The 16,445-nt window shown below is 47.4% G+C and overlaps 1 protein-coding gene across 1 annotated transcript in view; it reads right to left on the bottom strand.

Annotated features, from left to right (window-relative positions):
- plxna2 (plexin A2) overlaps window positions 1-16,445 on the bottom strand; it is a 159,298-nt gene that overhangs the window by 14,280 nt on the left and 128,573 nt on the right. Inside the window, exons 21-26 of the mRNA XM_062391613.1 lie at window positions 15,378-15,520; window positions 13,990-14,258; window positions 4,492-4,558; window positions 4,118-4,264; window positions 3,367-3,526; window positions 1,742-1,845 (exon numbers count right to left, since the gene is read on the bottom strand). Of these exons, the coding sequence (XP_062247597.1) occupies window positions 1,742-1,845; window positions 3,367-3,526; window positions 4,118-4,264; window positions 4,492-4,558; window positions 13,990-14,258; window positions 15,378-15,520 (890 nt within the window). The remainder of the gene's footprint in view (window positions 1-1,741; window positions 1,846-3,366; window positions 3,527-4,117; window positions 4,265-4,491; window positions 4,559-13,989; window positions 14,259-15,377; window positions 15,521-16,445) is intronic.

The following is a 16,445-nucleotide window of genomic DNA, read 5'->3' as shown; positions in this document are numbered from 1 at the left end:
TTCAATATTTCAACTTTACAGCTTTTGCGTTTTTGCCTTCAAGCTTCTTCCCCTCGCTCTGGGGCCTAATGAGCTGTGCTCCCTCGCTGTGATCGAGAGCCAGATGTGCTGCTGGAGCTGCCAATGTGGTGGCATGGCGTACGACGCTCCCTCGGTGGGGCCACTGCCAGCTCATCAAAACAGTAATGATGCACAAGTGTCTCTGTCGTTTCATCCCACTCTCATCTCATCACTGCCTGTCTCTCTCTCTTTTCCTGTCTCTTCTGCATGTTGCCCTGCAGCCTGACGCCATCTCCTCCTCTGAAGTTGCGGTGCTCGGCCTCTCCGTTCTGCACAGGGGAACTTCAGATCCGTGATCAATAGCCGCCCTCAGATCTGCCGCAGAGTGAGGGATAACGTGGAGCGGCCACACACGCGTTGTTGTGTGCCCTGTGGTGTTTCCCCCGCGGCTAACAACGGCAGACGGATTGCGATGCAAGGGAATGGACAAAAAACAACACAAGAGCCCATTATGGTCTGGAAGCAAACATGCTGCACGGCTTCATCAAGGATTAAAGCACCGCGGGGACCAGAGAAGAAGAGGTGCACAGAGCCGGGGAGGGAGGAGAGGACAAGAGAGTGCCCCCAAATGAGTAAACAAGCCAAAAGTGCAAAGTGAAAACCTGGTAAAGTTGTGACAGTGAAGGTGAGGACAGAAAGGGAGGGTGACAGGGGGGAGGAGAGAAGCTGCGTGACGCCGAGTCCCCTGTGAAGGACACTGTGACGTGTCCCTCCCTCCAACGACTCCTGCATCTGTTAAATTATTCTGCTTACTCTGCTGGGGCAGGAGTTCACACTGCCCCCCCCGCTGTCACAGCTTGAGCTCTGCCAGACCTCATCTCCCTTTTTCCTGCATAAAGATGGAGCAGCGTCACCCGGGCCCCGCGGCTCCGGTGTCCGGCCCCAGCTGCAGCTCCGTCCCCGGCCGCTGCTCTTGACCGGGTCGCCTTCCATCCAGCCCCATGTCGTCTCAAAGCAGATGGCTGACTAACGAGAGCTGCTTGAGCTGGAAGAGAATCGTGACCTGTGGAGATGGCTGTCTTCACGTTACGCCCGGTCTTTTTCTTTCTGCATTTCATTCCTCTTTTCTTTTCTGGCTACATCTCACTGGCTCTCTGTCTCATTTCTTCATATTTAAAAATGTCAGCAGGCAGAAGGTCTCCTAAAAAATGCAAAACTCCACTTCACTTCTCTTTCTTGCTTAACAAGGGGCACGAACCCTCGATCTGTGAGGTGTGACTCGAGGTTTCTACGTCTGAAGAGAAAAGGGAGAGGCGTCCGACAGCGTGACTAACTGCTGTGTGCGTGGAAGTCACCGGGGCAGAGGGAAGAGAACGAGAGCGATCCCGTCCCCGCCCCGACTCGAGCAGCTTCCTCTCTCCGGGGGTGGAGGAGGGAGAAGTGGCGGCAGAGATGTTGAGAGTTCATCTCTCCTGCCACCTGCGCGGTAATTGTCCTCTATTCTGCGAGTCACTTGGATCACTCCAGACACGGGGGCATGCAAATGAGGAGCTGGAAATTGGCCGTCTAAGAGTCAACAGCAGGAAACATCAAAGTTTGGCAAGGTGCAGCGTGTGGGGCAATTTACATAATAAAAGCCGAACTGAAATGAGCCTTTTCTCCGTGACAGAGAAAAGAGGTGAAGTGCGAGAGTTAATTAAGAGAAAAACATTTTCACAAAAAGCCTTGGTGTGTGTTCTACCTGGTAGTGCATGAGAGTGTTGAGTCTCTTCCAGTCGTTTTCTATCTTGGTGGTGATGTCTTCATCCTGCAGCACCACGCGAGCCATTCGCCCCTGGCGCCACTCTGAGGACACAAACACACACAAACACAAGAAATAAGTTGTGTTTGTCTTTGAGTGAGAGGAGAAGTTTGGTGTGATGGTTTTGTTTGTCCAGTACATGTGAAAACCTGGATTCCGGGGAAAGTGTAATGGGTTTTTATGGCTTCACAACCTTCCAGCGCAATCATGAACTGTGCTAAGATAAGTGCGACTTCCTCGTGGCACTAAACAAACTTTTCTTTCAAAGCTCAATTGCCTTTCAGTCGGAGGAACGTCATCGCACACCCGGAGAGAGAGAGAGAGCTCTCTGCACACATTACACAAACGTGTAGACACCAACAGCCGACTTCCTCGCACTGCTCTCGGCACCTCTGACACGCATCTTAATTAAACATTACACACGAACAATGTCATGGTGTATATATATGCAGGCAGGCTGCGCAGTGTAATTGGTACTTGTGCCCTCGAGATGGCGTGGCATGAGTCGTCCTGTCAGGGTCAGAAAGAAGAGACGAGCCGAGGAGAGGAGACGGCGCGAGAAGTGATCTAAAAGAAAATCACCTCCTTTCAAAAGGCAAAAATAGGAGTCAGGGGGAAACAAGTGGCAGCTTTGAGCAGAGCTGGAGGAGGGGGGGGGGGGGGGGGGGCGGCTGACGGCTTGGTGTGGGGCAATGAGCTGATAATAAAGGTGCAGATGAGGAAGGGGACGGCCATTGTGGCTCTTGTGCCGCGTGTGATCATTGGTTTTCTCCTCTGTTGACTGGGTCTTGTTACTCTGCGCCTCTGCCAGGGGAACACATGATATCTCTGCTTGGCAAACCGACGCACCTCCGCTCGGCTCTGCCAGAACAACAACACTATAATAATACAAAATAAAAAAAAAGACACAAAAGCAGACTGCACGTGTCCCCAACACTGACACGTGCACACTCTCACACCGACGCACACGCTCCATTTATTTATCAAGGCAGCAGTGACAGGGTGAGGGAATGGACAGAGGAGAACGAGGGAGAGGACAGGGGATGGACAGAGGGCTGGTTGGGGGGGGGGGGTTGATGGATGATATGCTGATTTGCAGTAAGCACGGGGGGGGGGGGGCATGTGAAGTGAGGGGGGGGGCAACGGGAGGCAAGTTAAGGAGAGGAGAGGAGGTGGCAGACTGCGTGGGGGTGGCGCCCAGCATGAGGCTGCAGAGTCCGTCTGTCGGCTCTTACCTGGGTCAGACATCACACACACACACACACAGACACACACACACACACACACACACACACACACACACACACAGACACACACACAGACAGGGAGGGATGCAGCACAGTGTCAGTGAGCCTGGCAGCAGCACAGTGGGGCTGGAACACAGCCTGTATCACACTGATGCTCTGATAATCTGTACACATGGCTCGGTTTCTCTCTCTGATACATTAATCTGTGGGTATGAAGGATCTCGCACCTGCCAATCGCATCTGTGAGCGCCTATGTGTGTGTGTGTGTGTGTGTGTGTTGTGTGTGTTCATATGTGTAAGTGCATGTTTGTGCCGTACCGAGGTCCATGTCCACAGCACGCGGCCGCTGGGAGTACGGCATGTTCTTGTAAACGGCGTCCAGTATCTTCTCCTTCACTTGGGTGATGGTGTCACAGTTCAGCACCTTCACTGGAATCTCCGGGCTGTTCTCGTTGTCCGGGTTCACACAGTTCAGGATCTGGATTGTACAGATGGGGGGAAATAAAATCACTGGGGGAAACGAGGGAGCAGAGGTGTCCTGCTCGAGGCTTCTCCCTCATTAGAGGCTTTTTTCTTAGAGCACCAGCTTTAAGAAACCATTTCCTCTTTCCCTGGCATCCCCAAATCTAATTTCACACCTTCGGCGGGATACCAATTTCCAGCTCTGCCGGGGTATTAGTGCGTAATGAGCCAAATTTCGAGTCAGAGCAATCAGAGGATTTTCATGTCACACGCTGGCTGTGTGAGTGTGTGTTTTTTGTGTGTCTTTGGTGTTTTCCAATCTGCACAGCCACCAACTCTGATGTTGCACCAACACTGGAGCCTGTGGGATCATTAGTTGTTTTCCTTCCACGCAGGCAGGAGGGAACCGAGCACAGCAGAACCAGCTATCATCTTAACAATGCTTCATGCAGAAGAAGTAACAGTGATACAAATAGATAATATATTTGGACTTCTGTGTTTTTTCAGCTGGACATCGATTCAACTTTTGAGCCAAGTGCTCCTTGTGCTTTACGTCATACGAGTGTGTGTCTGCCTGTGTGTTTGTATCCGTGCACACTTCTCTCACCAGTGTTTTGTACTCGATCTGCTGGCGGATGAGTTTGTCTTCACTCAGCGAGTAGCGGGCCTCTCCGGTGATGGCATCAATCGGCCCTTTCTCCATCTGCTGCTTGATGGCGCAGTACAGCATGAACAGTGGCTCCCCAGCACACTCCTGCAAACAAACACACACAAATAGCACAAATAGCACAAACAGATTCAACACACGCATTGGAAAACAAAAATGACACTGAAAACACCTACAAGTGAACGTACTGCTCAAATCTGACACTGTGCGATCACACGTTTAATATAGAAACGTGCTGAATAAGATACACAAGTTATATTCGTATGTGTTGGGACATAAACACACAAGCTCTTTGCGTTGATTACTGAACCAACCTTGAGGAATTTGTGCAGAAGGAAGGCAAACCAGTTCGTGAGCATCTTCTCTGCGACCGACTCCGTTCTGAAATGACACCACAAAAACAGGAAAACACATTTTACTCAGGGTTTCTTTTTCCTTTCCTGTTGATGCTCCAGAAGTTTTAGATAAAAGACGTGTTTCATAATTCATGAGGCTATGAGCAGGACTTCAGGGAGGTTATCGTGGCATCCTGGGTGGGCCGAGCACAGCGCTGGTTTGTGAGCGTGCGCAAGTTGAAATGTGTGAGACTGTGTACGCATGAATGTGAGTGGTAGCCGAGTGTGTGTTTGTAGTCATGTGTGGTCGAACACGGCGGGACTTCATCAGCTGTGACAAGCCTCAGCTGTCGTGAGAGTGAGAGAGAGAGAGCGAGAGAGAGAGAGAGAGAGAGAGAGAGTGAGAGAGAGAGAGAGAGAGACGAGTGCTGGGTGACGCCTGATCACAGCCAGACAGCTTCTCTCCTCTTCCTCCCTCACCTTCTCTCCCCTCCCAGTCAGTCACACATGGAGGTACAGCTTGCTGCTGGGCTTGATTAGGCATGAAAACTACACAAGTGTGCAATGACCTCGCCGCCAATTCTAACCCGGCACACAAGAGGGCTGCCTGTACGTCTTTTTTACGATTCCTGCTCGTGTCTTCCTCCGAAACGGCAGACACAAGAGGCCCCCCCCCCCCCCCCCCCCGTCTGCCTCATTAGCACCATCATGGAACAGTGGAGAAGCAGAAGTTAGACGTATACAAAAATAAAAGAGAGAGAACCACAAACAGCCAGGTGGGACTGGTTAACAAGCGTGAAGCACAAATGAAAGGGTTAGTTCTGTGCAACTCATGTGGACGAGCACCCGAGGTGAATAACAAGCTTCATCAACTCCACAGCTCCTCGCCGCTCTTTCACCTTCTCCGTTTGACTGCAGCACGCGTCTGCATTATGGAGGACCATACATGACATAAGTAAAAATAAATACATAAATAAATGTATAAATAAATACAGAAATAAATAAATAAATGAATAAATAAAAATGGAAATAAATAAATAAATACAGAAATAAATAAATAAATATGTTAATACCAAAAGAAATGTCAAAAGAAATGTCTTAAATATATTTTAACATTTATTTTTTCCCTGATACATTTCCTTTGCATTTGCAGTGTCCTTATGCTAATGAGAAAGGCGGGCCTAGCCGCAGTCTCATGCAGGATTGGTCACAGGAGTGTAATGATCCAGCCCTACTACTTCTGCCTCTCAATGCTGGTGTCCAGTAGCTGTTTGCAGCGTTGAGCCAGTTCACACTTAAAATGAACTAGTTCAAGTTCAGAGGGTCAGTTAAGGTTATTTTTTATTGGGATGATTTAGCTGTCAGTAGTCCTGACTGTGAGCGTCACGTCTCGTGTTCTACTGAGCACAATGATCGAGCCGAGAGGAGGAGGAGGAAACAGAAACTCCAGCTCGGTACAAACCACCTGCAGCTTCTGCTCTGATCATGAAGCCGCTGATCTCTGAGCAGATGTGACCAGAGAAACTCTGTGTTTCCACTGTTTCCACTGTTCCACAGAGTCACTAACTGGCTGTTTCACGGTGAAGTGCTCAGGTCTCAGTCACTGCCCGTGTCTCTGAGCGAGTGTGTGACGGAGCGCAGGGGCTGTGTGTGTGTGTGTGTGTGTGTAGCTCAGTTGACCAATCCTGCTCGAGACTGAGGTTAGGCCCGCCTTTCTCATTAGCATAAGGACACTGAAATGTGGAAATAAATAAATGTGGAAATAAATAAAAGTTGGAATAAAAGTGGAAATAAATAAATAAATGTGGTAATAAGTTTAAGACATTCATTTATTTAATTCTGCATTTATTTCCATATTTATTTATTTATTTCCACATTTATTCTAACTTTTATTTTTCGATTTCAGTGTCCTTATGCTAATGAGAAAGGCGGGCCTAACCTCAGTCTCGAGCAGGATTGGTCAACTGAGCTACACACACACAGCCCCTGCGCTCCGTCACACACTCGCTCAGAGACACGGGCAGTGACTGAGATTGAGCTCTTCACCGTGTAACAGCCAGTTAGTGACTCTGTGGAACAGTGGAAACAGTGAAAACACAGAGTTTCTCTGGTCACATCTACTCATAGATCAGCGGCTTCATGATCAGAGCAGAGGCTGCAGGTGGTTTGTACCGAGCTGGAGTTTCTGTTTCCTCCTCCTCCTCTCGGCTCGCTCATTGTGCTCAGTAGAACACGAGACGTGACGCTCACAGTCAGGACTACTGACAGCTAAATCATCCCAATAAAATATAACCTTAACTAACCCTCTGAACTTGAACTAGTTCATTTTAAGTGTGAACTGGCTCAACGCTGCAAACAGCTACTGGACACCAGCGTTGAAAGGCAGAAGTAGTAGGGCTGGATCATTACACTCCTGTGACCAATCCTGCATGAGACTGCGGTTAGGCCCGCCTTTCTCATTAGCATAAGGACACTGCAAATGCAAAGGAAATGTATCAGGGAAAAAATAAATGTTAAAATATATTTAAGACATTTCTTTTGACATTTCTTTTGGTATTAACATATTTATTTATTTATTTCTGTATTTATTTATTTATTTCCATTTTTATTTATTCATTTATTTATTTATTTCTGTATTTATTTATACATTTATTTATTTATTTATTTTTACTTATGTCATGTATGGTCCTCCATACTGCATGACAACAGAATCAAGTAGAGCGGCACTCGGTAGAGCGGCTGACAGTCCCCTTAAATCAACCAGGCCAACAAAACAAGTCACATCTGCAAATAATAAAGAATGAAAGGTCTCCTCATCAAGATCCATCAATTATTAACATCGAAACTGACTATCTATCTATCTATCTATCTATCTATCTATCTATCTATCTATCTATCTATCTATCTATCTATCTATCTATCTATCTATCTATCTATCTCGGTCTGTCTGTCTGTATGTCTGTCTATCTGTCTACCTGACCATCTATCTAACTATCTATCTAACTAACTAACTAACTAACTAACTAACTAACTAACTAACTAACTAACTAACTAACTAACTAACTAACTAACTAACTAACTAACTAACTAACTAACTAACTAACTAACTAACTAACTAACTATCTATCTATCTATCAAACCAAACAACAAACAATCAGAGAGGAGTGAAAACAGAACCTGTACAGGCACTGAGACTGAAACTGGTTTGTATGGGATATTGATTTTTCCACCAGTCCGTTTTCGGTCCACACCATTATCTGTCATTTCTCCCACTAGCTCCCAACGTAGCTGCTCACTCATCACAAGTTAACATGCCTTGTTAGAATCAGCTTCTGATTGTCACCTGACCGCAGATGAGTACCCCCCCCCCCATCAGCTTGTACATCAGCGTCGCCTATTTGAATAGAAATGCCTTGAATAGAAAAAAAAAAGAAATGACCCTGTTAATGTGGCAGGAAATTACAGTGATTACTCTGGTGGATATGATGGAGGGGCCTCACAGTGCACGGTGCTGAACTAAGGATTAGAAGGAATTGAAGCTGCCAGGTATTAAAGACAAGCTGGAAGGCTTCCGTCTCCTCACAGCTAAATAGTACAGGGGATGATTATACCTATTCAGACTCTGAATGGACCATGAGGGAGATTATGACTATTATGGAGATAATTGCGTTAAGTCGTGTTTGAGGGGAATGAGTAAGAGTCTGGGACCGGAGCAGAACCCCGGAAGAATAGTGTGAGCCGGAGAACGGTCACAACAGCAAACGTTTTAGTTGCAGAGACTAGAGACTAGAAAAAAGAGCTGGTCACTCGAATGAGACATTTAAGAATGAGACAATCCTTTTCTGTCTTTCACATGCAAATGCAGGACTTTGCCCTTCAGCTGCAGGACAGTGGAGGAGAGAGGTTGTGTTCTGCTTTGAGTGACGTGTTGTGATGTTGTCGCTCACGCCTGGAGGCAGCTCCTCTGTGAATGAGACCGCCGGCCAGACTGTTGGCAGCTCGCTGAGAGGATGGAGAGAGTAACGTGCCAGCGAGGCGGGGGGGGGGGGGGGTGTAGATTAGTTCACCCAGTTTCAGCTGCAGCATGAGAGAGTAAACACGCAGCTGAAAAGCCCAAATCTGAGGAGGTGCACGCTCCTGAGCCTGTGTAGCGGCTTCCTCTCCCTTCGCCTTTGTCATCCCGACATATACAAACAAACAGGAGAGGGTTTACATGCTCAGAGAAAGGGAGACACACACACAAACACACAGACGCTGCAGCACAACAAAAAGTCTTCATTCAAAAACACAACAAGGAGCTGCTGCGAGTGCCTGAGGCTGACAAAAAAAAATATATTGTAGATCTTCTTTTGACAACATCCCAAATCCCTGTGTAATTGCCCCCCTACCCTGCTTATCACGTCCCCCCCCCAGCTCGTATGAGTATTGAGTGTGTTAGAAGTTAATGGAACCTATTAAGCATTTTAATAAGCTCAGCAAGTCCCGAAGAAGGAAGTCAAATAAAGCTTTTGTGCGACTCCCCCTTAATATCTTCAATGCACTTTCTTCTCCTCCTTCTCCTTTCCTTCTTGTCCTCCTCCTAATCTGCCTCCACTTCCCTCTTTCAATTAATTGAGTTCCATTAATGAACATCAGGATTTCATTATCCCACATAATGTTTAAGAGGGGGCCTTGCATCCCCCCCCCCCCCGGTTTCTGGTCTCCTAATGGCAGCTGGGATGGAGGAGGGGGGGGGGGGATTAGCAGGCGGCGGAATGTCTTTCAATGAAACAAATGCCAAACACAATACTGGCTCTCTTAATAATGCTGTACTCCATTGCTCTGCATGGGCGGAAATCTCATTACTAAACGCTGAGGAGAAAAATAACACAAGATTGAAAAGTCTCAAGGTGATAGAAGCAATGTTCTGTGATTCCATTAAAAGAACATTATGAAGAGGAGGGAAGAGAGAGAGAAACCGGGTGAGGAGAACGGCTGTGGCTAAACACTCGAGGAGATAATAGAGAGGACGGAGAAATGGAGTTTAATGTCCAAAAAGAAGTGGCGAGCTATTCTAGGGGGACACCGTGAGAGTTCAAGTCATAATGGACAATGCGGTGAGTTGAGCGGACGGGTCGAGCCCAGGCCGAGGGGGCGAGCGCAAGAATGTATTCTGCTAATGGCGGAAAAAATACAATCCAAACACGGGGAGGTGCAGCATCAGTTCCACTTAGTGCGCTGGAGAGTGAGGAAATCAAACACATTGTCAGAGCTCACAGAAAAGCTTCAAGGGGAATGTTAGTGTCTGCGAGCAACGATCTTCTCCACACCCAGAGAAAGAGAGCGTCTCACATCTTTAGATACAAAGGGGGGGGGGGGGGGGGGGGGCAGAGCTGCTTTGAACTGTGGCGCCTCAGAGGAGCACGGATCCCAGGAGCTGATTGGTGATATTATATCTTTGCCACATGGAGGCAAACGCTCAGATTTGTTTGACTTTGAATGACGGATGTTTAAAATGGGATCCAGTGTAACACACACAAACTGTCCTCTGGCATTCAAACACAACCAGCCCACTGTTACTCTCAGCCAATGACACAAGCCCACTGTGTGCGTCCGGTTCCTCAAATAAGTTCCATCGATTTGTTTTCCATCGTCTTCAATCTGCCACGAGGCTCTTTTGCATTCAATCAGTCTGTTTCCTCATTCTGGGATCCACCACTCCAGCCCAGTTCCACTTCTTTACAGGAGAGGAGCTGAAATTCAAATGGATGGAAACTTTCTCCCGACTGTAAACATATAAGGCGCCGCGAGAGGAATCTACTGTTGGTCAATGTTCCCATCAGATCCTGGCCCACGCTCAACAGGAGCCAAGAAGAGGGATGTTGTTTTAACAGCCATTTCACCAAGTCCACCTTTGACCCTGAAAACTCATTACTCACAGTTTTCTTTATCAAAAATCTGAAATTATTCAGGCATCATCTATATTTTTTTCGGATTCTGTATAAACGGTTTAGTGTCAGTGTGAGTGAAATAAGTTAATCTAATATTATCAGTCTCAATAAAGTATAGATAGATAGCACATCAGCAATTTAACAGTAAAAATATGAAAGAACTTTTATCAGGAGATAATCTGCCCAGTGAGAGAGAGAGAGAGTGAGAGAGAGAGAGAGAGAGTGAGAGAGAGAGAGAGAGAGAGAGAGTGTGTGTGTGTGAGAGGAATACAGAGGGGAAGGTGTGTTGGCGGCAGACAGAGCTGTTGAGCAGGAGGCGGAGACCGAGCGTTCATCAGGAGAAGTTCACACGTCGTTAATGTGCTGCCCACGGAACCTGAACATCTCTCTGTGGAAAGCCTCCACAGCCTCCGACTAATTTGCCAGATTAATATGTTTACTGGTTGTCTGGCTGCAGCTCCAATCGCTGAATCCCACTCCGACGCACATACTCAATGTTTCCCTTCATCCCCCCCCCCACACTCGTCCTCCCTCCTGTCTTCCCCCATCCCTCTGCAATGTGGTTAGTGATGGTTCTTCATCTTGTCACTGGAACTCACCGCAGGAACGGGAATCAATAATTAAGGGGACTTTGCTGGAAGAGCCATAACTTCCATATGTATCTATACTCTTTTATACACACTTAACAATATATAGCACACACACAAACACACACACACACACACACACAAACACACTGCTGCATACAGGAATGATTTAAAGGTACAGTGTAGAGTTTTCATGGCAGGGAAGGTTGAGTTGTTTGTAGTGTACATTCGATATTAGATAGTGTTCCATGTTTCACACCATAAAACACCCAAAATCAACAAGGGCAGCCCGTATTACTAGTTCCATATTATAAGACATATCATAGAACAATAATAATAAAATATTTTAGTGTTTTTGTTTCTTTAGAATGAGCCGTTATATCTACATCCAGAGCAGGTCCTCTTCCACGGAGGCTTCCATGTTGAGCCTCCATGTTTCTACTGAAGCCTGGTGAGGACAAACCAAGTACTGGATCTAGAGATGACCATTCCTGCCTTCATGTAGATTCCTCTCCACACCTAAACGAGGTGTAAGGCAAGGGTGTATTCAGTCGGTTGCCATCTGCAACATCACCACTAGATGCCACTAAATCCTACACACTATAACCCTTACGAATACCAACTCGTTTTGTAAATACTGAAAAATGTGAGAACAGCTACAAATCCCATATGTCTTAAGCAGATATATAGTGATTTTTCCATCCATGCATATTATCTACCTCTCTATCTTTTGTGCAGATGTGGACTATCCTTTACTAAACAGTCATTTGGATCGTACACATTAAACATTGATGTCTTCAACGTGCCGCGCAGGGAGCGTGAGGATAACATGCTACGGCACCATGACAGATGGAACTATTTCTGTATCTTTGACTGTAATGCTTGTGCGAGTGTGGTTTCCTCTTCGAGGGTCGAGGACGCTGCCGCTCGTGGACGTGTTCCCCTCTAGAGAGACTCATTCATTCAAACAGCCGAAGAGACGGCGAAGCTCTTTGCTGGGACACGCTCTACCCACTGTAATATAAATGAGGACAGGAAGTAGGTTGGGTGACCCGGAGGACCTCGATGTATGTTGGCTCTCTCCTGCAGCCATGTAAACTTTGCCCGGGGACTGTGAGCTCACCAATAATTCATCCAGAACAACAGTGAGAGTGACCGCTGCTTCTACTTATCTACTCAGAGGACACCGGATCCCAGTATACCCAGCACAGCTTTTAATAAGTGAACCAGCGTCCACATGCACAGACGTATTTGGAAATCATAACCTCATTGTAAGCAGTATTCATTAACACCAGAAAACAGAGGGGGGTTCTCAGCCAACATAACAGCAATGGCTATTACATGAGATATTAGACTGAGGGGAGCCAATAGAGAAGACAACTGAGCGGGAACATGGCGGCAAAGCGGCCGCCTCGCCCTGCGCCCTGCACAAACACAAGAACCGCTCAGAGACGTGTTCAGTTTGACTTTCATCACAGATGTGAGCACGTGTGCGAGTCAGCTGGTCGACTCTGGCTTAGACGAGGAGGAAGAGGACAACGGCAAAGCGCCATGTCGAATCAATAATCCCTCGAACTCCTCCAGAAAAAACGAGGAGTGAAATGTAAAATAGCTATCGGACATTTGGCCCTGTACCCGGGATCACGGGACGGCGTTACTAATAAGGAAAGGGGAAATGAAAACATTTGAGATAGCAACTTAATCCAGGTCCTGGTGAGGCTGCGTCACCTCAGTCCACTTCTCTGTCTGTCCATCCTCCAGCTCTATCTGTTGTTGTTTACCCTGAGACTATTAATGCGTCTTTTCTTCAGACACTGAGGGAGCGTTACCATCAGAAAGAAAGGCGTTGTTTTGAAAGTGTAAAGTGTAGCAGCCGCCTGCTCTCACTGAATCTGCTTACTAGTCATGTAAACATAATCCAACAGCCACGCAGAGAGCGGGGGCTTTCAGAACGCCTGTTCACGGTGGCCGCGCTTTGTGCGTTCTGTTTTCTCTTTTCAGCCGCGGCAGCCGAGGAAAACCCGGGCCGGGACTTAGCAGGTGTTTAAAGTTTTAACACATTATCCCAACTCCCCGGGAAAACAATGTTCACTGGAGACACAGAGACGGAGGGAGAGAAAAGAAAAAAGAGAAAGTTAAGTCAAACCGACCTCTGAATGTTTCATAAGGTGCCTGAGCCTGGAGGATAAGTGAGACTGACATCGGCAATGAGAGAGAGAGAGCGGAGGAGGGGGAGGGGGGGGGGGGGGGGGGGGGGGGGCGACAGACTGAGAGAGAGAGAGAGAAAGTGGAGTTTCAGAGAGGATTCAGATGTTCCTCCCGACGTGGAGAGGGCGAGCAGCGTTTATCTCAGCCGACTGTAGATTTTGCCGTGGCGCTCATTACAAGCCTTTTCTGAGAAGTGTGTGCACGGCGGAGCAGGAGAGAATCAGAACTCATCCGCCCACAAGAGAAAGAACCAAGAACATACAGCTCGAAAAATCCCTCCTCATATGTATTTAAATGAGAGATGTGTTTTTAATATCTCCATAAATATCCTCAGGGCACGAGATCACTTATCTACAAATATACAGTGAAATATTCTTCTTCTTCTTTTAATCAAATCAAACACCTGAAATTAAATCACAGTGTTTCCTGAGGATTAAGGCGAATTCCTCTTAATGAACATGTTTCATTTTAAAGAGGCTTTTGTTTTTATTAGTTTATGTAAATCTTTTTTTAATTTGATTATTTAAAATCTTCCTGTTGTCTGTATTAAATTATTAACCAACGCATTAATAGGCTTTTCTTTGTTGATTTTGTCGGAAGCTTTCGGGGGATGATATTCACTTCAAATCTAATTCACAGAACTTAATTAACAGTTTGGATAAATTACTTTAAACGAAAGCAGGAAACTCCCAAACCCTTGTTTCGCTAGAGGACACGATGGTCCCGCTGGGTCTCGACCGGCGGCGTGTTACCTCCGCAGCAGCAGCTTGGGGTGGTTCTTGCTCTCCAGGTTGCGGTCGATGAGGTCCGACAGCAGGTGCTTCAGGACGTCGGTGGCGTACTCCAGGCGCCCCTGCAGGGCCGTCATGATGAGGGAGGCCACGTTGCCTCGGTCCCTCATGGAAAAGGAACGCTGCATTTCCAGCGTGCGGATGAAGGTGAGCAGGAACAGCTTGTTGTTGATGAGCTGGCCGAACAGCTTCAAGGCCTTCTCCACATTCTGCTGGCCGTTACCCGACACCTGGATGGACGAGGGGGGAGACATGTCAGGGCTGAACATCTTCCAGCACTCAAACTTTTATTCAGACTGTGAATAGCGATGAGTTTTGTTGTTCCTCAGCTTCCATCCTGACCTTGTCTCACACCAAACAACGATTTTTCCAAAGGGACCAAAACCCTCGGTCATGTTTCAGTTCGGGCAGACAGACGTTCCCACTCATGGAGGGTAACCGAGAGGAGCTTAAATCAATTATTGACCCAGGTCTGTTAAGAAGCATTGTAGCCCGAGTTAGCTGCCATTTCACTTTCTAACCCACATGTCAAATTACTTTCCAGTGTAAGACAATCCCTGAGTGACGAAACTCACTTTCTTTTACTTTTTACCCCCTAAAAAAGTTTGGATATCTCATCCAGGGTTTGAGGACAGAGGGCGTTGCATCCTGCACAGACTGAACAGCCCTGGGGAAATGTGAGAAATTACTCGACTTGACCTTATTTGATATGAAAACTTGTCAAACTCAGAATGTCTCGCTTCTGTAACTTCCTGAACATCACTGTGGAAGTGGGAGAACACTTTTAGGTGCATTAGTCTCAAATCGGTGGATCATCCTCTAGTGTGCAGCAGCCTTTACAGGGACAGTCTGATCTGAATCCCACCACCCAATACTGAATCCCACCCTCCCTCACACACAATCTACAAATAGAGAACTGGCCCTCTATCACCACGATTCCAGACCTCCGATGATGGGACTGAAGACCGGGAATTATTCAATTCATTACTCTCATACCCCAGAGCCACTGATGGATGAAATAGCCATGTGCCTGGACCCTGTTTTCCATGAGCGAGCCTGCAGGTGAGATTGACATGCGTGTGTTGCCCAGCATGATCGGCTATATGTGTGCATGTGTGTGGGACCCGAGGGTGGAAAGGATAAGTGCAATCATTTCCCCCCCGCAAGCACTTTACTGCTTATAGAGGTTCTGCTGTGGGCGACAGGTGAAGACAAACACACAACCACTCCTTCTTCTTTTAACTCAGTTTGACTTTCTCTTGCCCTTTCTTAATGCATTTGCTGCCTATGTGTGTCTCATTCATCTTCCCCCCCGGTCTCTCCCTCTCCTGGTCTCTGTCTCTCACTACCTCCAGTTCTCTGAGGACGGGATGATCCTCGATGCCGGGGAAGAGGACCCTCATGGCGTACGTCCTGTAGTCCAGATGGGGGATTCCAGCTCGGTCCAGGTCGCTGGTCAGCTCGTTGATGTCCGTCTGTAGCTCGGCAAAAGCTGAGAGGAAAGAAAAAACAAAGACAACAGATCGGTTTATACTTGAGACATACAGCACATATATAACACTCTTCTCTAATCCCAGAGGACCGAATGTGAAGCAGCCTTCACGGTCTTCACTGCCTTTATAATGAAGTCGACAGTTAGAGCTCAAGATGTCAGAGAAACTCCATGTTTCACATCTCTGCCTGAAAAAACACACAGCTCGCTCTTCCTCATACACAACACACACACACACACACACACACATGCACAACCCCTCGTCACTCATTTTTATCTACCGACCAGTAAATTAGCCGGAGCCGAGGCCCAGAAGAGTGTGTGTGGACCCAGCGTGAGGCTGCAGGTGAGCACTGGTTAATTGGCTCCATCCTGCCGGGCTCGTGTTCGGCCTCACGGCTCAGTTGCTCTGCCTTGCTGCCCTTGGGGAGCCCCGCCCCCCCCCAGCCTATCACAGGAGCAGCGGTGGTCCCCATAACACCCTCCTCCAAACCCCCCCCCGCAGGGCAGCACACACTCCTGGTCACTGCTGATGGTTAAAACATGGATCTTCTCCTTTTCCGTCTTCTGCCTGTGTAGGACTGACTCCCCCTGTTTTCCTCCTCTGTCTGTCTGTGTAACCGTCTGTCACTCCACCGCTCAGGAACTCTGCTGCAATAGGCTGTTTTCTCCTCTGCTTAATAAAAGTGGATGAGCGACTCCGGGGTAGCTGGAGGGGATGAGTAATAAGGTCCTCTCTGGATGATGAAACATCCCGAACGCGGTTGAATATAAACCGTCTCACTGATTGGCTTTAATGACCCCCATGATGACATCAGGGGCCAATTGGTTGTGTTTATTTGAAAGAACTCGTGTAGAGCTGAAGGTTGGAACCACAGAGCTTGTTGTCTGGTTGAACTGCTGTTTGCAGGAGCGGCTGCAGGTC

This window comes from Platichthys flesus, chromosome 7 (genome assembly GCF_949316205.1).
Source record: "Platichthys flesus chromosome 7, fPlaFle2.1, whole genome shotgun sequence".
Lineage (NCBI taxonomy): Eukaryota > Metazoa > Chordata > Actinopteri > Pleuronectiformes > Pleuronectidae > Platichthys > Platichthys flesus.
Note: the sequence above shows the minus strand (reverse complement) of the source record. Positions and strands in the feature narration are given on the sequence as shown.